The sequence below is a fragment of the Perognathus longimembris genome, chromosome 16, assembly GCF_023159225.1.
Source record: "Perognathus longimembris pacificus isolate PPM17 chromosome 16, ASM2315922v1, whole genome shotgun sequence".
NCBI classification, from domain to species: Eukaryota; Metazoa; Chordata; class Mammalia; order Rodentia; family Heteromyidae; genus Perognathus; species Perognathus longimembris.
In genome coordinates, this window is record NC_063176.1 from 2,861,518 (window position 1) to 2,885,720 (window position 24,203).

A 24,203-nucleotide genomic window follows, 5' to 3' on the forward strand; every position below is an offset into this window, starting at 1 on the left:
TGAGCCAAGGATTACTGACTGCACCTTGTTTCTATGTGGATATTAATAATTGATTAGTGCATAGTCCAATAGGCTAGTAACAAAAGAACTGGTAACTTTGGGCTTCTACCTTTTCCATAGTGAGGCCCAGGAGCCAGGAGGGGCTACAGGATACTGGCAAAAATGAAGAGGGCCTTGGTTCTCCTGCTTGCTGTAGCATTTGGGAATGCTTTAGAGAGAGGTAAGCTGTCACTTGGGCCATTTATCAGAACTCTCCCTGGTTTCCTTTTCTCTCACCACTTAAAATTATACAAGAGATAACAAAGAGTTGGTAAATATATTTGGGGACAGAGGAAGGAGCAAAAAGAATTCACAGAGCTCTTCTGATTCCATATAGTTTTAAATTGGAGTGTCCCTCCATGCCAGGAAGTAGAATATACAGTTTATCATTTGTCCTTCCTTTCCTCCTTCTCTTTTTCTGATTAGAGGTAAAGAGAATGGTTTAGAATTCAAAATTTCTTCACTGCTGAGAGAAAATGACCCTGGAAATTGGGAACTGCCACTAAGCATTTTTTTTTTTTTACAAATGTTTCTCCCTATTGAGAGTACTTATACCAGATCAATACTGTATGAGCTTTGCAGAGTTCTGTACTCTTCTTCTAGGTTTTGTTTTTTTTTTTGCCAGTCCTGGGCCTTGAACTCAGGCCCTGAGCACTGTCTCTGGCTTTTTTTTTGCTCAAGGCTAGCACTCTGCCACTTGAGCCATAGCGCCACTTCTGGCCTTTTCTATATATGTGGTGCTGAGGAACTGAACCCGGAGCCTTATGTATACGAGGCAAGCACTCTACCACTAGGCCACATTCCCAGCCCTCTGTGCTCTTCTTAAGGACTCCTACATGTGCAGTATTTGATGATGCATTAGATGTTTTAAAACACCACGCATATTTTTCTACATCGATGAAACACGATCATAAATAAATGATTAAGCTTTATTTTTTTTTCTTTAAATTGCTCTACAAATGGTGTCTGTATCTTTGGACAATATTTTACACCTTTTTAGATGAGACAAGCTTAGATTATATGATGTACATATACACTCTTTTGAAGCTTGGAACTTTCTGCATTAATTTCAATGCGCTTTACTGGCTGATTTTTTTTAACCCTTAATTTACCACTTTATTTTCCAGTGTCACTATTATTCTATAAATTGTTCCTGTGAATAGAATAGTGGGTTTTTTCTCCGACTTTTTAATGCTCAGTGAAATAAAACTGTGTTCACAGGAATGAACACTTATTAACTGTGATGTGGGTAACCTTACTCTAAGTGTTGTCTTATTTTTCTGTTCACTTTCTTTTCGTGTTACTTTTCTCCTTCAATTTTCATTTGTGCCTTCCTAACCCACAAATCCTTAAGTATGCAGTAAGATCATAGGCCCCATCGTCGAAAGACTTTGCCAAGGCAGGTTCCAGGGTCCTGAGAGGCGAGACAACCTGAAAGAAAGGAGTGGTGAACCAGGGCATGGTCCGGCATGGTCCTTTCATCCGGTTCGCATGCCACTGGCCAGAACACCATAGGAAAATAGCAACTTGAGGCAGTCTCTAGAATCCTCTAGAAGCATAGACCCAAGTCAATCCTATTTAGGATCTGTTCTTTGTTCTAGTATACAAACAGGGCACCAGGAGACCAATGAGGCCTTAGCAGAAGATGATAACAATAGCGACCGTGTTAAAATTCCCTTGAAAACTGCACTTCTTTCATGGGCTCATTCCATCAGAGGGAAATTTGCATGGGGGTGGGGCTCTGTCTACACAGGTCTCCATTGCGCGTGCAAATTCGATGATGAACCCAAGGCCCAGTGCAGTGTAAATCCTTTAAAAGTATTTGTTGCACTTATGAATAAATGTCAACTCTGTCGGGAGACGTACATTGCATGAAGCAATAAAGATTTCCTAAAACGAACTCAAATTTGTTTCCAGAAGTCCAGAATTGAACATGATTGCCCAGAATGTGTTTCACAATGTAGATTAAAAGCTGTTCATGATAGTTGCAAAAAAAAAAATCAAAACTTTGGTGAAGGAAATGTTTAAGCATTCAGTAGCAAGATGCCATTGAATGTGATAATGATGTCGTAAGACTCACTAAAATTCTGCCAATATTTACTGGCTCTGACCGAAGTCAAGTCAAGCTCTTTGTAAGTGAGTGGTACATTTCAAAAGAGAGTATGTCATTTCCAATTCATCTGGGACATAGATGTAACTATGAATCACAGTAAACTCATCTGTTATGAAACTATTTATTAAGCAAGGCTCATTGGAATTTGCAATCACCAAAATACAAATTAAACTCACTATTTACTTGCTGTTTTCAGTCAGATGAGAAACTGATTAGGTATTGATTAGGTGCTGATTAGAGACTTGTCTTTTGGTCAGTACTTTTATTATGACCTAATGTTTTAATTCTGATCTCTCCTGTTCTGAAGTACAGCTCTTTAGTACGCGAGGAGCATTCTAATCTTCAGTCCCATCAAATACCATCAATGACTAGTGAAAACTTTCCATTCTACTTTGACCTCTTAAACTCTTTACAATCTCCAGCTAGGTAAACTAATGAATACATTTGATAAAGTGAACTGGACCTGAAAGTTCTCAGGCATCACAGAGCTTTGTTTGCCGGTGGCCTTTCGTGGGCCTCTAACCTTTATTCTTATCTGTCCTCTTTCCTTGACCTAGTTTTCAGGGTAATGGCGCTGCATACTGAATGTGTTGAGTTCTTTCCCCTCCTGGAATGCTCAGTCTTCCCAGAACTGTAAACGTTGAACAGGAGACAGCGTCTTGGGTATTAAACCATGCGGTGGTAGTTACTGTCATTACCTCTGAGGTTTCTTTCCCAATATTTGAAGACATGAAGATAAATCACTAAAAGACGAAGCCACTTAGAAAAGAAACTAGGCCATTCTTCACATTTTTAACCAGTTCCTGAAAGAGGCTGAGCGGGGCATTCCCTGGACTGACTTATATCAATGACGAATGAGGGGAAATGATTGGCTCCCATGTACCCACCCAGTGACACATGTACTAGACATGTTGAACAAATGATGTCATCAGCTCCTGGGAGAACTAGCTGTTCCCTGAGGCTTGAATGGACTGAAGACAAGCTCCTAGAAGTTTTCTGTTCATCCTCGAATACCTTAAGAGGTCCTAAGTTTTTGAACCCTGAAATAACAGCCTTGTGTCAGTCATGAGGCTGTGTCTGGTTGTATTTAATACTCAATGAGCCATACATTCATTGAAAGGTCAAGCTCTCCCTTCAGTGCAGGAATACTCAAAGCAAGTGCTAGGAGATGGGATTAGACATTTCCCTCCTTTCCCCTACCTACTCCCTATTTTTCACCCTCTCACTCTCTGAGATGTTTCTAGAATGTCGAGGGCCAACAAAGGGAGGGCAAAGCTAGCAGGAGAGATAGCAGTAGTGAAAAGAAATACCCTGAGGAGTACAGTGAGCAAGCGTCATTCCGTTGATTGCGGAGATATGCGAAGCTGGTATGCTCTTAGCAGATTCTTTCCAATCATGCCTAGAAACGTCACATATTCGTCTGGTATCTTAGCACTCCCTTTAGGACTCTGATGTCCAGATCGTCTGCTTTGACACTGAAGTATTTCACCCGTTCCTGCTTGCTGCTCATCAGATCTATAGGGCACACCACTGCTTTCCAGCCTTGGATCCCTTCTTTGTTCTCCGTGCTGCTCTTTCCGTGTCTCCAGTCTGAATCAGACACCTGTTAATACTGTACCCAAGGTCCAGGTCCCCCCTGTCCAGGTTATTGTGTGGTTTCTGTTTAAGAGAAAGGCTTAAGTCCTTCCCACTCTAGGTGAAGGGAAGCGCTTTTCACTTAGCATGCTTACCATACAAACAACTCTCCTCAAAAAAAACAAAACCCTTGTCTATTTCCATCTCTCCCTCAGCGGAATAGCTGGCCTTGTCCTGTGGGGCCGTACGGCTGGGTCTCAGAGCTCGCTCACACAGCTCTCAAGTCTTGCATTAGTGAAGCTGGGCCTTATGCTGTAACGGGGAACCTGCTCCACTTTTTGTTACTGTTATTTTCGCCTGATGAAGCATTAAACTGGGACAATGAAAAGCAGGAAGAGAAAGAAGAGAGAGAGGGAGAGGAAAGAGAAAGCAAGCGGGAAAAGAAGGGGGAGAGGAGGGGGAAAGAAGAAAAAATGGAGAAAAAGAAAGAGAAGGAAGAGAAACAAAAGATGGGTCAAGAGGGAAGGAGAAAGAAGGGAGCAGGGAGGGAAGTGAGGAGGAAAAAGGAGACTAAGGAAGAGAGAAAGACAAACAAGAGGGAAGGGGGAGAAAGAAAAGAAAAAGAGGAGGAGGAAAGCGAAGGGAGGTAGGGAAGGAAAAGCATTGTGATCAAGGAGGAGTGTAAGAGAATCATTTCCATATACACAGATTCTTCTTCACTAGCTGACACATATACTTTGGCCTACTTTCAGTATCGGTTCACTTTCTCTTTTTTCTTTTCATACTGTCTAATAAAATTAACTATAAAAATTATGGTCTATGGATGTGATGTTTTTTGCTATTGTTGATGTTGTTACTTGATTTTTGCTTTTCAGATTTTTCCGTCTTTTGGGGCGGGAGACAAAGGAGGGGCACGGAAATGGAGGGAAGAAGGGTGAACCAAAACAAGATATTCAATATATACTACATAGGGCTGGGAATGTGGCCTAGTGGTAGAGCGCTTGCCTCTTATACATGAAGCCCTGGGTTCGATTCCTCAGCACCACATATGTAGAAAATGGCCAGAAGTGGTGCTGTGGCTCAAGTGGCAGAGTGCTGACCTTGAGCAAAAAGAAGCCAGGGACAGTGCTCAGGCCCTGAGTCCAAGGCCCAGGACTGGCAAAAAAAAAAAAAAAGAAAGAAAAGAACATATACTATGTAAAATATGAACTATTTTACTTTTGGACAGGGATGAGAAGAGGAAACTAAGGGAAAGTGAAGGATGGGGTGACATTATCCAAAAAGAGATGTACTCATTACCCGACTTATGGAATGTTAACCCCTCTGTACAACACTTCAATAACAACAAAATCATATTTTAAAAAAGCATAGCCTACAAATAGGAAGACACTCTCCAATTATAATACATATAGATATTGAGAAAATGTGTTTCCTACCACAGATCAACTGGACGATCATGTTATATGGGTATATTCGTGTGATGTTCTTTAAAAGGGAAAAGACACACATTTTCTATTTTTGGTTTCTAGGTCGAGATTATGAAAAGGATAAAGTCTGCAAAGAGCTTGCCGTGCTGGGGAAAGAGGACTTTCGATCTCTGTAAGTGTGCAGGACTTACCCGGTCAGTGTCCTTGGCTTGTGGACGGTGAACAAGACCAGGGCAAGTTCATTCCCATTCAGCAGGAAAGGCTGAGGGTGATCAAGAAAGAGGGGAGGGCAGCAGGGCCATCGTGGGCAGAGAACTCAGGCACGTCCAGAGATGCCCGTCAGGACGGTAACCACCGAATTCATCCCTAGAGAACTTACAGATGAGCTTAAATATACGACCTTGCAGCAGATCTGAAATACAACAGCCTATTCCAGTACAATGGCAAGCTAAAGGCCGTGACGGAGAAACAGATTCTTTGGGGGAAGGTTCGAAACGGAGCTCTGCCTTTCCAGCTTCTACTGTTTACCAGTCAATTGCTTCCAACCAATAGTAATAATAATAATAATAATAATAATAATAATTTCAACTTTATATTTTTAGAGGTCAGCCAGTAAAGGTATTTTAAAGCAGTATTTAAGTGGCATAGTTTAAGCATTCCATTTAAAATGTAAATTTGTGTCAAAACACAAGAAGCAACTCCCATCGTAATCCGGACATTGTCTGCCGCTCCTCAGAGCTCTAGTCCTGTACAGCAGGAAGTTCTCCAGTGGCACGTTCGAACAGGTCAGCCAGCTCGTGAACCAGGTGGTCTCCTTGACGGCAGAGTGTTGTGCCCCGGGAGCCGACCCCGACTGCTACGACACCAGGGTAAGTGCTAGTGGCGGCCATCTCTACGAGAACACCGCCTGGATGGGAAACTTCCTGTTAATTGGTCTTGTGTAGTTGGCACAGAGAGGGGCCACACTGACACCGACCAGTCACAATCCGTGCGATTCTCTTTGAACCGCGTCTCCCCTCTGCCACTCTCTCCCACTCTTTCCCGCCCCTCTCCACCCAGGAGACAGCCAGTTCACTCTCCTCAGAGTGTCTAGTGAGTGTCACCGTTGTGTGTGTTTGTCCTTGGTCCACCTTTTATGTGCCCTCCCTTCTCGTCCCGAATACAAACACACAAGCATGACAAAAAGGAAAAGAAAACTAAATAGCCGCTGAAGAATGTCTCTCGCTTCCTTTTCTTGGAGTGCATTTCATAGACTATTATTTGGTATGATCATCTGCCCATCGCTACTGTCCACCACTCCTATGTGAAGCCTCCTGATGAGGTTCCTTCGTAATTTATCCTGTCCTAGTGCTATTTATTTATTTTAGTCATTCAGTATGTTTAGGTAGGAAACTTTAGGCACCGACTCTAATTATGTTTGGATCTCAGGTTTATTTCAGTGAAGGGTGCCCATTTTACTCATTATTGTTACAAGCTTCAATGAAGAAAACTGATGAAAATTAACTTACTTACTAAATCTGGTTGGCTGGTCAGGGAGGGTGTAAGGATTTACATTAACATTTGACTCTAAAATCTATATATTTTTATAGTCACCATAAATATGAACCTTACACACATATCAACTCGTGAAAATTTTTAATTATAAAGCATGCTTTACAACTTAAAAGCCTGCCTGTGCCTTTATTAGTCCCAGGATAATTTAGTATTGGCCTTAAATTGTTGGGTGGGTTCTAAAATTTCCCTGTATGCCTATATGAGGTTCTGGATTTTCTCTTCTACAGTATGCATATATACCGAATTTGAGGTTCTGACATGGCGGAGTCCTAAGAACAGCAAATTACTGAAACAGGGCACAGCTGGGTAGCTTCAATAATTCAATATTGCACTTGACCTGGTGCAAATGATAGGTGTATCTGACGAGTGGCAAAGCAGTCTGGCTCCTCAAGCCTCTTAGCCCACAGATCCAGGGCTCCAAAAGTCTAATGTGCACAGATTATAGACAACGAATATGCTTACCTATTAATTCCTTTATCTGGCCCTTATTAACTTCCCAATATATTTATAATCATTTTATTCCACCTCCAAGCTCACAGACACCTGTCATTTCACAGGCTCAAAACACGTTGGTATTTCATTTCTATTTCCTGAAGTCTATCTGGATCAGATATGTAAACTATGTTTAAAATTCTAGAGCTTAAGAAAAAGAATTGGCATTTTTTGCATGACACCTTCCTTCCTCACATTTATTACCAATTCTCATTTTCCTTAATCTGTTTAAAACCCTTTACTTTTATCTGAAAGGGGATCATTTCTTAAAAAAGAATGACTAGCATTTAAAACACATAGAAGGATAGCAATTACTTATTCACGCATACCTAAGTAGTTTTTCCATGGTGACTATTTCCAATTTTTATAGGATATCTATATCCCAAGGATCGATTTATTCTAAAATAACACCTTGTTGCTGAAATGTAATTCCTTTGGTGGTGCTTCATGCACTCACACGTACTGGAGTAGCAGTGTTGAAACTGTAACCCACCCTTGGTTTTCAATTTATGCAGTGCCTGAGGATAAATCTTTGGAAGAAAAAAGACTTTTCAGGCAGGCCTTGTGTTTAACCTTCTGGATCAGCACTGCTTAGCTGTATAAGCATTATCTATTTTTATATACCCTATAAATAATTCTCGTGCAAAAGCATGTTCTGGAATTGTTCAGTTAGAGGCAAACCAAGGTAGAAGGTTAGAGCAGTTGTGTGTGGAGCTCGTGCGTAAGGAGAGGTGAGGAGGGGCTTAGCTAGCCACGGCAGAAAGCTAGGGAAGATTCTAGACGCCTGCGGCACTCTATCCAATGGCTCATCGTCAGAGAGGCTAAAATCCCCGTGGAAATGCACCAGCTAAGGCCGAACCATTTTCCTGACTTTAATCAGAGAAACAGAGGCCATGGAGGAGATCGGCGTTGTTTAAATCTACTTTCGGAAGCGTTGCTTACTGATGTAACTCATCACCTGCACTTGCTATCAACGCACGACTTTTCCTGTTCACAAATCACGTCGTGGGGCCGCCCCCGGGGACGCTTGAGTGCTAGCTGAGAGATGTTTGACTTGTTCACTAAGATGGTGTACTGAATGGAGACATGAAAGCCTGGAAACGCATACGACCCCCCTTCCCCCTTTCTCCTTCTTCGCCTCCTCCAGACCTCAGAGCTGTCCGTGAAGTCCTGCGAAAGCGACTCCCCTTTCCCAGTGCACGCAGGGACTCCTGAGTGCTGCTCCAAAGAGGGCCTGGAGAGGAAGCTCTGCATGGCTGCCCTGAGCCACCAGCCGCAGGAGTTTCCCAGCTACGTGGAGCCAACCAACGAGGAAGTCTGTGAGGCCTTCAGGAAAGACCCCAAGGCATTTGCTGACCAGTAAGCGGTGCTCATGACAAGTAGAACTTGTGGACATTAAAGACATCTGACATGAATCGAATCGAATCCCACACTCCATGCAAAGACCTCGGTAGCAACTCAGGTGTCTACAAATAACAATGGGACGTCCACTCTCACCCCTCTCAGCTCTCTGTTAGTGCTGGTCGTTGAGAGGTTAAAGGGACTAGTTATCTGTAGTGGGATTCATCCATGTGTTTTCAAATATGCCCCAGCCCCTGTTGCAAGCCCCATTATGGTGGGGTTCCTGGCATACCCCCTACAATAAGAGTAGTTTTACCCCTGTGTACGTTTTTAGAGTTTGCCAGTAAAGCATAGAAATGAGAACCCCTCACCCCCACACTTACCCATCTTTAGAAGAAGCGTATCAGCGTGATAAATGAAACTTATGACTCTGACCTTCTTATTTCTCAGTGTGCACAAGAAGCCAGGTGATACTCTGATTCTGCTACTCTTGAAAATAGAAGGTCATGGAAATAGACAAAAAGGGAGGGGAAGTCAATTCATAACGGTGGAATAATTAAACTTCAGAAAAGCAATATCATTCAAAGTGGCCATAGACTTATAAAACTTGGTTGGCTTGACTATCCCTACATACATTTTCAGAGATTTTTGTTACCATAGCAAGAGTCCCATTTAGACCCACAGGGACATTTTTAGAATTAAAATTTGTTATAGAGCAATGGTCTAGAGTAGTAAGCTCAGGTAGATAATGACTAGTAAGCCCCTAATTTCCTTCACTGTAATTTAGCAGCTACCATGGGTGATACTCTCAGTTAGACTCTAAGTGAATAAAAGGGCAAAAAGCCTTTCTCTTCAAGAAGATCACATAGGATTAAGGAATCTATTTTAATAGAGATATATTTCTTAAAAGTACCAGTATTATTCTTCTCCAAATCCTTAATGATTCTTAGATACTAAAACTGTAAATAACATGTATCCATCAAAAGACTTTAAAAATTGGCTTTGCTTTCCTGCCACATTTTGATCAATTCTGTTTTTCTCCCACAGATTTTTGTATGAATATTCTAGTAGTTACGGGCAGGCTCCTCTGCCACTTTTAGTCGGTTATACCAAGAGTTATCTGTCCATGGTAGGGTCCTGCTGTACCTCGGCAAACCCCACTGTGTGCTTTCTGAGAGAGGTAGGTTCCATTGTGCTTCTTACACAGTTGCTTGCTTCTTTTCTCTTCTTGTAATGGCATCCCTTTCTAAATGGTGGTAGTAGTGGTACTGAGTGGTACTCGTGTGGTACTGAGGAATCAAACCTAAGGCCTCTTGCATGCTAGGCAAGCCCTCCACCACCAAGCCACGTTCCCAACCCTTCCCTAGCTTCTTTTGCTCAGGCGGGCTTTGTACTGCTCACGTGCACTGTTTCCAATGGCTCTTGATCAGCTCATGACATTCTCCCTCTTACTTTCTAGAGACTCCAGATTAAACAATTATCACTTCTTACCACTATGTCCAATCGAGTCTGTTCACAATATGCTGCTTATGGAAAGGAGAAATCAAGGCTCAGGTAAGTATTAAGTGCCATGATCATCTCTACTATCTATTCCTCATATTGGGGTTCCTTTCAAATATTTAAAAATGAAAACACACACCATAGTCTACTGGAGAGCGTTTGAAACACTCAGCGAAATTTTCTCCAGTCCTTCTTTTAGCTTTTCCTTTTCATTGAGATAATGTGCTTGCCACGTTGAAAATCTATTGCTTAGTATATCTATTACCTATACTTGCACAAGGGCTGCTCTAAAGAAGTAGCATTTAATGTGAACAAAGACCAAGGCACAAAATATTTCTGCTGTATTCCAACAAGAAAAAAAAACCCAGAAACTTCCTAAATGTCTCCCAAATAGGAAATATTCAAATTATAATATGCACATACAAAAGAGCATCAGTTTGTCAAAATTATGAGCATCCAATCAAAAGCACAAAAACTGCTCAGAGGAATCAAATAATATAGAATAAGCAGAAAGCCATGCTGTGTAGATTAGATTTAAAACTCCTACCATGCACATACTACTCAATGTAGTCCACCAAATCACAGTATTTCTCTCAAAACCCTAATGACAGTTTTTAGAAATAGGAGGAAAAGTGATGTTAGACATGTGTGCATCATCACAAATCCCAGGGATAATGAGCTTATAAAGGGAAAAGGGTTATTTGAGAGAGTCGGGCCTTTGCTCTGGACCTGTGGTAATACAACATCATGGTAAGAACGTGTGGGCGAATGAACTGTTCATCTCATTAACCGGGGACAAAAGAGAAAAAGGGGGAGGCATTAGGGTTCCACTACTCTCTTCAAAGGTATCCCCAGAAGATAAAGACACCCCCCTGGATATATAAGCCCCATCTGTGAAGGGTTGCTACGCCTTCCATTACTGCCATCCAGCATGAAGCATTTAACACACGAGCCTTTGGAGGCAGTCCTGATCCAAGCTATAGTGCCTTCCAGAAAGGGCATTTCAAGGGGATCTCAGGGGACTCCAAACAGACAAAAGCAAAAGAACGAAGCTGAGGGTTAAAAACTTCCCGATGACAAAACATCCTGCAACACTGGTGGGTATGAGGCGACACTAGCATGAAGGCAGAAATATAAACCAAAGGGAGCAAGTGGAGACTACAGAAGGGGACACCTGGGTGGGTAGCCAAGGGGCTTTCAGCAAGATTCCCAAGACTACCAACCGAGAACAGGCAGTGACTTCAATGAATAGCATGAAGAAAACTGGATTTCACACGTAAAAGAGTTGTTAGAGCCCTGTGCCGTATACACATATTCATCCAAAATAGGATAAAGATCCAAATGTAAACATCTACAGCTATAAAATGATCTAGAAGAAAACACAGGGTAATAGCTGCAGGATGAGGGGGTTTGGAAAGAATCCTTACAGTTGACACCAAACCACAAGGAAGAAATGTTCAATTTTACATTTCTGGCCGAAGGACAGAATCAACAGTAAAATCAATCTATAGAATGGGAGAAAGGTTTGCAAATAGTCACGTCTGATAATATTCTGAATGCATAAAGATCTATAACTCAACCACAAAAAGTGAACTAAAAATGAACAAAGGACTTGAGTACTTGAGTAAACAGTTCCTCAGAGAAAATGTCTAACACATATAGAAGCCGTTTGATGTCACCAATTATCAGGGAAATGCAAAGCAATAATGAGCTACCTCCCACACACATTAAGATAGATACTATAAAAAAAAGAATAGCAAAGAGCAAATGTTGACAAGAATTCAAGGGAAAAAAAACCAGAATATTTTGGGCACTATTAGTGGGAATGCAAAGTAGCTCAGTCACTAAAAAAAATTTATGGATTTCTCCACAAATTTAAAACTAGAATTACGATAATGATCCAGGAATTTTTCTTCAAGCCCTGTCGTCAAAATATTGAAAGCAACTGTCTAAAAGATGTTTGCAATACTGTGTTCATCACTGCATTATTGCCAGTAGCTCACAAGAGGAATCCGTTGTGCACTGGGAAATAAATGGATAAAGAAAACAAAGCATTGTGTATGGAATCTAGCATAGCCTTTCAAGAGACAACCCTGGCTAGGCGTGGGAGCGCACTGTGTAATCCCAGCAGTCAGGTGGATCACAAATTCTGTCCCTCGCTACCACACACGTTTCATGCCTCTTTTGAGGACAGAGTTGAAGCTACAGTATTCCTTTTGGTAGTGTGTTTGTGATGAAATCAAGAAACTGAGCATGCAAGCTAACTAATTCCTCTTCCACTGTTCAGTCACCTCATAAAACTGGCGCAGAAAGCACCGACTGCTGAACTAGAGCATGTTTGGCCGCTAGCTGAAGATGCCACAGAGATCCTCGCAGGATGCTGTCAGTCCACCGCGGAGGACTGCATGGCTAGAGAGGTAAAATAAGGCCCCTCACATGTGCTTGTACTGTGACTTGAACTCAGGGCCTACCACTCTCGCTTGGCTCTTTCACTCAAGGCTAGTGCTATACCTCTTGAGCCATGCATCCACTGCTGGCCTTTTGCTTGTTATTTAAGTCTCATGGACTTTTCTGCCAGGGCTGGTGTCAGATAAAAGGTGATCCTCAGATCTCAGTCTCCCTAGTAACTAGGATGATAGCCACCAGCAACTGGCCATAAATAAACAGATGTTTATATTTACATGTTATGCCAGCCCCTGGGCTTGAACTCAGGGCTTGGGTACTACCTCTGAGCTTTTTTGCTAAAGGCTAGCACTCTACCTTTTGAGCCTTCTTCCAGCATTGTGGTGGGTAAATTGGAGATAAAGAGTCTCAAGGATTTTCCTGCCCAGGCTGGCTTCAAACCCCCATCGGAAGATCTCAGATTCCTGAGTAGGTAGGATTATAGATGTGAGCCACCAGTATCTGGCCATCAATGTATTTTTAAATTCAATTTACAGAGGAGGAAACAGGCTAACAAGGTAAATAATCTGAGACTAAAGAAGTGACAAGCAATATGGCATAAGTAGATCACTTGATTCCCAGCCTTTGCACTACCTGTTCTGTAGAGGATCTATTAACACACACAGCTATTAAATTATAGAGTTAATTTAATTTTAATTGTAATTATGTATACCTTTAAATGGATATAATTTAAACCTCAGTTTTCAGTCACATTCCAATGTGCAGCACTATTGACAGTGCAAATAAATGTCTTCATTATTGCCTAAAGTCTTATTAATGCTGCAACCTTTATATTACAGTGTATTGATGCTGTTGTTATACTTTTTGTCATTTGATAAGCACCTTGCGTTTGTTCATCATTTCCAATCTGTATAATTCCCTCAAGTAGATATAAATTTGAAGAACTACTGTAGATAGGACCAGCTTCCAAGATCCTAGCTCATGCTTTATTGAGAGATATATTGAGTTTCTTAGTCTTTCTCCCTCAAAATTACATGGCTGTATTAATGTTTTATCTATAGTCATAGAGAGTGCCTGAACAGGAGTCTATTGTACAAATCTGTCGCATGTATCACAAATCTATCTCCGTGATGCATCAGATTTTTTTGAATAAATCCTCTTCTTACAATATGAGGTTGCATTTTTAAATGTTTCAGTAATACTGTGCTTTGTCACCTTCTGGTTAGGTCTCCTCTTAGTCCTGAATTGTTTTGTAACTACAAATTCTTACAAATGCAATCATATCTCGTGGGAAAAACGGACATAGGTTGCATTGACAAATTACCTTCCCACATATTAAGTCAATTTACTTTTTCTCCCAGTGCTGGGGGTCGAACCCAGAGCTTCCTGAGTGTTCCATACCCGCACTACACCTGAGCAGCATCCCCAGCCTGTGAGTCTCTGCTGCTCTGGAGGTACTGGCGTCTGAGCTCAGAACCTGGCCTTGGCGGGCAGGCGCTCTGTGCAGGACGTGGGCCACGTCCAGCCCTTTTTGCTTTGGTTGCTTTGCAAATTGGATCTCATGCTTCTGCCTAGGCCAGCATGCGCCATGCTTCCCCCCCCCCACCCCCGGGTGTGCTTCCCGTGTCGTAAGGGTGGCAGGTGCATGCTACGGAGCCCAGAGTTTCATGGTGGAGATGGAGAATCGTGAAATTTCGCCTGGGCTGGCTTTGAACCAGTCTCCCGATCTCTCTCTTCCAAGGAGCTAGAAGTGAAGGCAGCAGCACACCACACGCAGCCCCAGTTTTCTAACAGCATCCACATTGACTTCTCTAGACATGATGTCAGAGCTTGCATGCTCAGAAGGCCGTGTTTTTAATCATTCCACTTAGGAAACTCACCACGCACAAATGTACCATTCGTTTTCCAGCTGTCTGAATATACAGTGAAAACCTGTGACAACTTAACCTCAATGAATTCTAAGATTAAGGAATGCTGCCAAGAAAAGACACCCATGGACATTTTTGTGTGCATTTACTTCATGCCCGCTCTCCAACCAACCCAACAGTTAGCTGCTGAGCTGCCCATAACTCAAGACCTGTGTGACCAAGGAAACACCAAAGCCGCCGCTCGGTAAGTAGAGGTGATGGGAAAGGTGTTTCTGTTTTAATTTCATCCGGCCCCACGGAGTCTCACTCGTAGCCAGATTGTGAGGAGGCATGTCAGACAGAAGGCAGGAGAAAAGCAGACGTAGATTGCCTGTAGCCGTAAAACAAATTGGACAACATGGCGGAAGCAGGGCCACAAAGAATGAGAAAGGAGGACAAAGGAGTGAGGGAACACAGGGCAGATTTGGCATGCTTACAGCAAACACGAAGGAGACCCAGCCGCAAGAAACCCTTCCAGCTTCACGACTCACCCCAAGGCTAAGCTCCGTCATGAGGCAGAGGGCTCCAGACGTAGCAGACGGCAGACACCAGCCCGGGACGCTGCCTCCCCAATGCGGGCTCGGGCCTCAGGCCCTCCTGGTCTGCGACGTGTTCTTTCTCACCAGCTTTCCTCTCACCTTTCCTGACGTTTACATCTTTCCTGAATTCTCTCGCCAGACGCAAGCAGCAAGGTGCTTTAGCCATTCTAAACTTTCTGATAGTACTTGGTGCATTGGCCAGGAGGTCAAAGATGAACATTTCTCCCTCTGATTTGGACTTACCATTTGGTTATATATTTTGGTGTTACAGCTTTCAAAGGGCTACATTTTTTTTGTGTGTGTAGACTTTCAGCATGACATCATATAGCATGGTGACAGAAATCATATTAACTCGTTTGATTTTGTTACTTGTACTACTGTTACAAATCAATCGCCTGAAGCTTTTCAAACTTTTAGAAAGCAAGTATTTGATACAAATGAAGCATATCCGATATGGAATCATTTTCTTGAAAGCAGCAATATTTGCTGCTGTTAAAAGATAAAAAGAGATTAGCTAGACACTGGCAGCTCATGCCTGTAAATCCTCACTACTTAGAAGTGGTGATTAGGACGATCAGAGTTTGAGGCTGCCTGTACAAGAAGATCACAATACCCCCATCTCAACTAATAGCTAGTGCTAGTGGCATACACATGACATCCCAGCTATGGAAAAAGCCAGAAACAGGTGGATGCTAGTCCAGTCCAGCTTGAGTATACATGAGCGATACCATCCCCAAATTTACTAAAGTGAAAAGAGCTGGGGCTAGGCCCTGGAGGCTCACACCTGTAATCCTAGCTACTCAGAAGGTGGTTTGAAGCCAGCTCACGCAGAAAAGTCCTTGTGAGATTCTTATCTCCAGTTAACCACTCAAAAAACCAGAAGCGGAACTGCGGCTCACAGAGGCAGAGTGCTAGCCTTGAGCAAAAGAACTCAGGGACAGCACTCAGGTCCTGAGTTCGAACCCCACAACTGCCAAAAAAAAAAAAAGAGCTGGGGGCTTAGCCCAGCTGGAAGAACGCCTGCTTTGCAAGTCCAAGGTCTTTGAGTACAAGCCCCAGGAACACAAAAGAGAGGCACACAGAAAGACAGGAATAAAGGGAGAGCACTAGGGAATTTTTAATTTGTTTTGTTTTCTTTGCTTCCTTATTCTAAATATTTTAACAAGGATTTTATTTTAGTATAATAGGCTACTTAGGGGGAAATGAAGAAGGCAGAGAAACATTTCTGTTCCTCATGCAGGGAATGGGAGTTAAAGACTCAGCTGGCAGCTGTTAGCTGCTGCCTTTATTCTTTCTGAGCTGGGAGACTGTATGTGGTCATCCGATCCAGAAACCTCCAGCCAGCAGACAGGGGCTTGAGGTGGCCCCATGGGGGCCGCATGTAGTTCTACAAGATGGAAATGTTTCTGGCTCCTTTCCCTAGCGTTGCTTCCCACTTTTCTGTCTCTCTCCACTTACAGAGGGTTAGTAGATGTTTCCCAGGTTAAGAGAGCCTGCCTTAGCCCTCACAGGACTGTGACTTAGCAGCTGGAAGAAGTATGGGGAGCCGGCTCAGGAACTGCTCTTCCATTCACTTCCCGAGCTTAACTTCTAGTCTGACCCTTCTTCTATCGGTTAACAACACTATAATTCCCCCATCTTTTTCTCCATCTTCATCTATCTACCCTGACTCATTTTCCTACTAACTCCTTTGGTTCTTTTCATCTTCAAAAGGATGCAGAGAGCAAATGGCCCATCTTTGGTAGCTCCTTCTTGCTAGCCTGTATCTTATTCCATGCAACTAAGAAAAGAACTGAATACAACATGAGGGGAAAAAAAAATGAATCAAACTGTTGGTTGTTGTTGTTGTTGTGTTTTATAAAAAGCTGCCTAAACTATTGAGCAGATGGTACGCATAGGGTCAGTTGCGTTACACTTCAAGTGTAAGTTCCATATGAACTTGAAGTTCGCAGGTTTTTATATAACATATAAATACGCACAGCACTCTTCCAAACAAGGACTTATAATGTGCACTGTGATGAAAACATTATTCCTTTTGAAAGCAAGTATTAGTAACATTGCATGCTGACAAAACGTCTCATCCAAACCCCATTGAAATGGAGTCGATCGGGGCTCTCTGTTTCAGTTAAGATCTGCAGGCTGGGCCTCTGATACTGTAATAGCTGTGTCCCATTTGGGAGCATGAGTCTACACCTTCCAGGAAATGATCTCCTTTTCTCTCTGATGCCAGGTATGCGTTTGAGCTAAATAAAAGGACTCGTATTCCCGAAGTGTTCCTCAGCAAACTACTTGAGCCAACCCTGAAAGGCCTCAGGAAGTGCTGCGACTTTCAAGACCCCACCGCCTGCTTTAATGATAAGGTACCAGGTCCATCTCAACCACGCCGGGCAAGAGCGCAAGCCCTTGCATGACTGAGGTAGTCCAATGCCCAACCAGAAGCGGGAGAATCGAACCGGAGCTCATGGGCCGCCCCGTCCTACCGCCTGCCTTTGTGTGCCGTAGGGAAATGCAGTTCCAGTTGCTGGGGGCTGTGGGGGGGGGCGGCGGGAGGAGTGCATCAAAAACAGTTTACACTTCATGATATATGAACATGAAAGGAAATGCAAGTTCAGCCTTCATAAAACTTAATTCGAACACTGTTGTCCTCATTGTTCATACACTATTTATGATCGCTTTTATAGACAGTTATGTGGTCCTAACCAAGACCATAAAATGCCCTTCAGAGTCTAGAATATTTACAATCTGGACTTGCACAGAAAATCCCTAGACTAACCAGGACTCAGAATTCTTGTTTAACGGTCTCTTGCGACAATGTTTCCAAAAGACGCATGCAATTTCTTTTACAGAACCCTCAGATGACAACGGTACTAAATTCTTTCCTTGGAAAGGTACATGAACTGTGTGCTGATTATTCAGAAAACACATTTACGGAGTACAAGAAAAAGTAAGACACTTTTTTTGGTTGTAGTCTCCAAATATATTAATACCACATATCGAGTATTATGATTTAAAGGTATAATTGGGGGGCTGGGGATATGGCCTAGTGGCAAGAGAGCTTGCCTCGTATACATGAGGCCCTGGGTTCGATTCCCCAGCACCACATATACAGAAAATGGCCAGAAGTGGCGCTGTGGCTCAAGTGGCAGAGTGCTAGCCTTGAGCAAAAGGAAGCCAGGGACAGTGCTCAGGCCCTGACTCCAAGGACCAGGACTGGCCAAAAAAAAAAAAAGTATAATTGGAAAGTTATGATGTGCTCGGCAAAGAAAAATAAGGTATGATTAGGAGAGTTTAAATAGGAGTCCAAATTTAATATCTATATCAAAACCCACTGAGGTCTATTCTGGAGGAAAAAAAAGATATATCTGGTGTCCAATTCAAACCCAGCCAATTAATAGGAATTATAGAAATTTATTTGCAGGGACTTGATTCAAAACGGCAACAAACACATAGCTTATCAACAATTTTGATCAAAGTATTCTGTGAATACTACTATAGATATTGAGAAACTATGAAACTACTGAAAAATATTATCTAGCTTCACTACGTATTCCCTGACAAAAAGACCTAAACTTTTCATCCCTTTAAGTTGAAGGTTTTATCTATTGAAAGGAGAAAGTTTTTCTTTACAAATAGGTATTAATACTCTATAATAATGAAAGACATGGTATGTTTTGGGGGGGAGATGTCTTCATTGAGGAGTTACATCATTTCCACTTAAACATGTTTAGTAAATGTTTCAGATCCATTTCAAATCATCTTAGACATGCTAGGTCCCAAGTAAGCACAAATAGAATTGCACAGTAAGATTTTTCTGAGGAAAAAAAAAATCCCCAAAGTAGGACACGTCTCTCAATGACCCCCATTAAGTCCTTTAGAAATTTCTAGAAGAACCTGGAAATTTATGAAACTTCAGTTTGAAATCATTCTTTCTAATTTATCAGAAATCGGTCCAAATGCATCATCTAAAAGCCTGCTACAGACGGTGTAGGTTGAGTTCTCAACCAACAGTTTTGAGTTGTCAAACAGGCAAACGCGGACTAGAAGCGACATCGCAGAAGGCTGGAGCGGTGTGGGGTGCTCGAATCCTCTCTTGGCACTCCTACCCGCTAGCTTCTGAGCTTCTTCCGCTCTCCCTCGCCTTTCCTTCTACCTCACCTCTGCTCCTTTCAATAATGGTATATATATATATATATAAACACCCCTGTCTCCTTCCAGAATCCATGTTGCCAACAACCTGGGGTCTCTTCCCCTCTCCACGTCCCACTCTTGGGTTGGAAATACATTTCTCAGAAAAAGTCTGACCTCAGACGGAATGGTCCCTGATGGTGGCCGATGGGCACCCCAATCAGAGATCATGGCCAGGAGAGAAATTCAAAGGCCATTTGCCACCTTGCAAGTGCGATGGAGACTTAGCTAACAACACAGCTAAAAGCCAGGGCGCCCATGCATTGCTGTGAGCGGAACGAGTCGAGACACGGTCAAGCCGAGGGGAAAGAGGGGACCTGAAGGGGGCCGTCACTTTGTTTTAGATTTGTTTCTCGAATATACCCAGCACCACCTTACACATAACATGATCTTTCAGACTGGCAGAGCGGCTAAGAGCCAAACATCCCGACGCTGCGTCCAGCGAGCTGGAAGCGCTGGTTGACAGGAACTCCGACTTGGCCTCCAAGTGCTGCTCCATGAACTCGCCTCCCCTCTACTGTGGCTCCGCGGTGGGTAACCCCTCCACCCCTGCGCAGTGCTAGCCAAGCTCGGGCACTCAGTTCCTTCCCGCTGCTGTTGAAACGTGTTCTGTGACGAGCACCTCCTGTGGCTCTTGCAGCTTTCTTACCTTAGAAGTGACAAGTAGGAAAAATGTCCTCATGACCTGGTCACTTCAGAACAGAAATGGGGATGAGGGAAAGTGATCGAGGAATGGGTCAAATCAAGGTACACTGTATGCATAGACGGACCAGCCAACTAGTACCAGTATGCACAGCTAGTTGATGGTAATAAAAATGTGGGGAAAAATAAGAATCAGAGGCATTACCATTTTTTAAATGCTGTGAGAAAGAAAAGTGTGTGAATACAGGTAGTTATATACAGTATTTTTCTTAGTCTCTAGATGCCAACCTATGAACAGCTTTTAATAAACAAAAGAATACAGCAGAGAGGCCATCTAACGTAAATACTGCTTCAGGAATATTCTGTTTCAAGCACAGGTGTTTTTGTTTATGTAGATATATTCATATGTGTGCAAATAGGCAGGTTGATTGACAAACAATGATTTTAGAGAAGTGAGATCATACCTTTGATTTTAACTAGAAAAAATACTTTGTTTTAGTATGACACAAGAAAAGAAACTCAGCTGAGGAATTGGTAAAGATCACACCAATGTTCTTTACCATAGCAGTTTATTTTAGACTTAAAAAGATTTTAATACTAGCACTGTGTATAAATGTGAGACATGCATAATTGTGATTTTTCTTTTAAAAATGTTTTGGGTCCCAATGCCGAAAGATAATGAAATTTGAACTCTGATACTTCTTTCAACTTCCCCCTATACCACCTCGTACTTCAGGGAAAAAAAAAACAACACATCCATGCTAGTTAATTAATAAATATTCCTTTAATGTCTCTCTATTTATCTGATTCTAAGTTTAAGTGCAATTTTCAGTTGATTCCAAAGGTTTTTGGATGTCTGGTTTTCCTTCCTGTCTGGCCTGTCTCACTATTTCCCGTGCATCCTTCCAAGCTTCTCCTGAACTATGTGCGCTGTTTCCATCCTGTTCATTCCACTGGCTCTGCCCTCGGGGCTTTGGCTGCCGCTCACTGGGTCCGCTTTCCTTGCCCGCAGCCTTCGGAGTGCACTTCAGACAGCGCCGCCTCTGGGAATCCTTCCACACGCGAGCTTCTCTGATATCCCATACCATTTTCTATCTCCCCTGTAACTACGACTTACTACATTCTATTGTCTTTCTTCTTATTTACTTTGTCCCTGCAGACTACAAACTCTTGAAGACAGGGGAGAGGGGAGAGTTAAATAACTACGAAGCATAGCCAATAAAATTGCAAGGCAAAATTACATTTTGGCATTTGAGACACTCAATCTGAGAAGGGTTTCAGATTCCTTTCTTCCACATGATGACCTCGAGTCCTCAAATAAAATACTCCATAAATCACAGAGCATGCACTTTTGCTTTCAGATTGATAACGAAATGCAAGACGTCCTGCAATTCTGAGGTGTATACTATCTTTGGTAAGTATATTGTTAAAACATGTTGCACCAAAGACTCCAGCATTATACATTGTATAGAAAGCACACGGCACTGAGTTCAAACCCAGGGATCCAAAACAAAAACGAGGGCTCCTCAAGTATTAAAACGAACACATCAGGGCTCTTAGGAAGGAAATGTTATCTCTCTCTGCATTGCCGCAACATCGTTGAAATGTTATCTCTTGTTGTTTGTTTCTTAACTACAACTTCACTTATTTAAAAATGCCTGAGGAACACATGCCAAGCATAACATCGTTGCAGACATAACCGCGAGGGTGACCCCATCTCTGCACATTCCAACAAAACGACTTCCTCAATTCTCATCATTTAAAAATATACTACATCTGAGATTGCACCCTGATATCAACATGGTGCTGGCCACACTTCTGATCACGGTGCCACACACACCTGGGCGCAAGTTCAATGCAGGAAATGCTGGTTTCGGCTCCCAGCTTCCGTCCAAGCTTGGCTGGATCCATTACCCCAGGCCCGAGGGCACGAGGAAACACGTCACAGTTGCCGACGAGGGCGGGGGACCCCTGCTCGCCCCCTGCAGCCAGTAAGAAGGACAAAGACAAGCCCAATTCTTCCCAACCGTGCCCACAGTGAATTCCAATAGGCAAACTCAATTTTTTAGAAATAACATATTACCAATTCTAAGCTACTGAGTCCTGTGGTTCAGCCATTATCTTCATCTTTTACAGAAACCTTTTTATCCTTTCTCCTAGGTTAGTTAATATTTTTCTCTAGCCTTCAACCTGCCCTTCAGTTTCTCTGCCAGTCAATTTTTGCCATCCAAACACAATTTCCTCCTCTGAATTAGAAGCTCAAAAGTCACTCCTATATTCCTGCCATAGATTTCAACCAAATGCACTGGCTCATTTTAGTTTACGCTTACCCACTGCCTCTTAATCTACATCATAAGCTGCCATTAAGAGCTAGCCGTACTCAATCACATGGAAAATGGGTATGTAGTTTGGCTTTGTTGACGAAGTTACAGGGTATCCAGAAATAACGACCGCAGCCTGAACCTCTTACTGGGTTTCTAAAACACAAACTGGTGTATGGTAGTTTCTGGGTTCTAAGGAGAATTGTGTAATTCTGTTGAATAACCCAGATTCATCCATTAGCTGTAGAATTGCTGACAAATAACTCGAGTCCATATCGAAAGCTGCTTTGAACCCAGGTCTTCGTTGAGTGATTCCAGACTAAATCCTTAGTACTTTTCCCTTGTGTAGATGAGCATTTCCACCATATTCTAAGGAACTCTAGAAAATAGCCATTTCTTCTATGATTTCCCCCTCCCTACAACAACCTAATGAGCTCCCGGACAGTGGAAGTAACACTTTTTTTAAAGGGTAACACAGTTCCTGAAACACTTCATCCAACTTTGCTTGGCCGTGTATTTTTTTTTTCCAATCAAAGCCCGTGCCGATAAGAGATTTGAACTTGTAGCAGCTGAATCCTCTTGCTTTTCAGTGTTCTGGTCCCTAGGAACATGGCCAGTTTGTGCCTTGTATAATGAACAGTCTCATGTGTTTTACTCTGAGCTAAAGTGTTAGACACTTTTACCACCTTGAAAGACCCAAGTTTATGCCCAATAGAGAAGGAATGACTCAGTTTCCCAAAGCCAGTCATTTTTACTTTGTCTTTTTGGCTTTGAATTGTAGTGTTGGCTGAATTACCATGAGATAGAATTTTTCCACACCATGTAGGACCACGCTGGGTGAAAAATGTGTTAGAAACCAGAATCACATCAAGCACAGGCGGCTCACAGTGTGAGAGAAACCTGAAACCAAGGGAAACATTTAAGGAAGAGAACAGCATATTCAAATCTTCCATCTCGTGCTCACTGCAAGGCATAAACTTTATAAACACAGTAAGATAGGATGTTTTTGCACTCTGCGGCAAAATTCAACTTTTTAAATAAGTAAAAATGCATTTGCTATAAGTATGATGTTATTTTGTTTATTTTTATTTTTCAGCTGTAACTGCGGTTTGAGCTCAGGGTGCCTTGTCCTTGCTAATAAGGTGCTCTACTGTTGAACCATCCCTTCAGCCCTTTTTTGCACCAGTTATTTTGTAATAGTTTTATTTTTTGTTCAGCCTGCACTGAGACCTCGGTTCTTCTATTTTGCACCATCAGCCCTCGATTCTTCTGTTGAGATTGAGTTGCATAAGTTTGTGCTGTTTTTGCCCAGGTGGACCTGAAACTTCAATCCTCTAGATTTCAGCCTCCAAAGTAGACGGGATAAAAGGCATCCACCACCATGCCCGTAGGGAGTGTCTGCGAACTTTTCGCTTGGCCTTGCTCTGAACTGTAATCCTCTTGATTTCCGTTCTCCAAAGAGGTGGAATTACAGGCATGTCCAGAAATGATTTGATTTTTTTTAAGAAAAGGGACACGTTTATCTGCCACGTAAACATAAAGTAGAATGCCCTTACATCCATCTAGTAAGATGTATTATCATTGATGTCCATTAGCTGTTTTTCTAACATGTCACTAATTACCTTTTCTCTAACAGACTTGGATCTGGAACCATCCCAGGGAACTACATCCAATAGCCAAAACTAAGCAGAACCATGAAGCTTCCAGAAGGACTACCTTGATACCCCCCTACCACGCCTACCTACAACATCTTCATTCAATGATTAATAATAAATTGAAATCGAATGCAAACTATAAACTCAGTGGAGAATGATGTCGATCTCCAGGATTCTCCCTGTGAACTTACTGCCCAAAGCTGTTACGACAGGCAGCCTCAGCCGCACACCCTCTGCTTTTGTCTGGTTCTCTGTTGTTTCTGAAAGACTTGGAGCATTTGGCCTCCACTTTGCGCTTCTAGTAAGTGTTCAAATCCATTCTCTGATTGCTACTCAGGGCTGGTAGACACCATTAAGGAAAAGCTCATCTGCGTTCTAGTGCAAACAGCCTGGGATATCTTACATCCCCAAAGCAAAGCGAAACTCCAGTTTGCCTTCAGCTACAAGTGCTGGCACTACTTAAGTAGTATCTACCTTGCAAAAAGGAAAAGCTGTGCGGCTTACATAAAG

The 24,203-nt window shown here is 42.5% G+C and overlaps 1 protein-coding gene across 1 annotated transcript; it reads left to right on the top strand.

The window, feature by feature from the left end:
* On the top strand, positions 1-23,805 carry Gc (GC vitamin D binding protein). Its single transcript, XM_048364448.1, has 13 exons — positions 1-220; positions 5,257-5,326; positions 5,891-6,023; positions 8,348-8,559; positions 9,589-9,721; positions 10,001-10,095; positions 12,329-12,458; positions 14,354-14,556; positions 17,121-17,250; positions 17,737-17,834; positions 19,473-19,605; positions 21,079-21,131; positions 23,675-23,805. The coding sequence occupies exons 1-12, from the start codon at positions 163-165 to the stop codon at positions 21,112-21,114; spliced, it is 1,431 nt and encodes a 476-aa protein (XP_048220405.1). The 5' UTR covers positions 1-162; the 3' UTR covers positions 21,115-21,131; positions 23,675-23,805.
* The last annotated feature ends 398 nt before the right edge of the window (positions 23,806-24,203 follow it).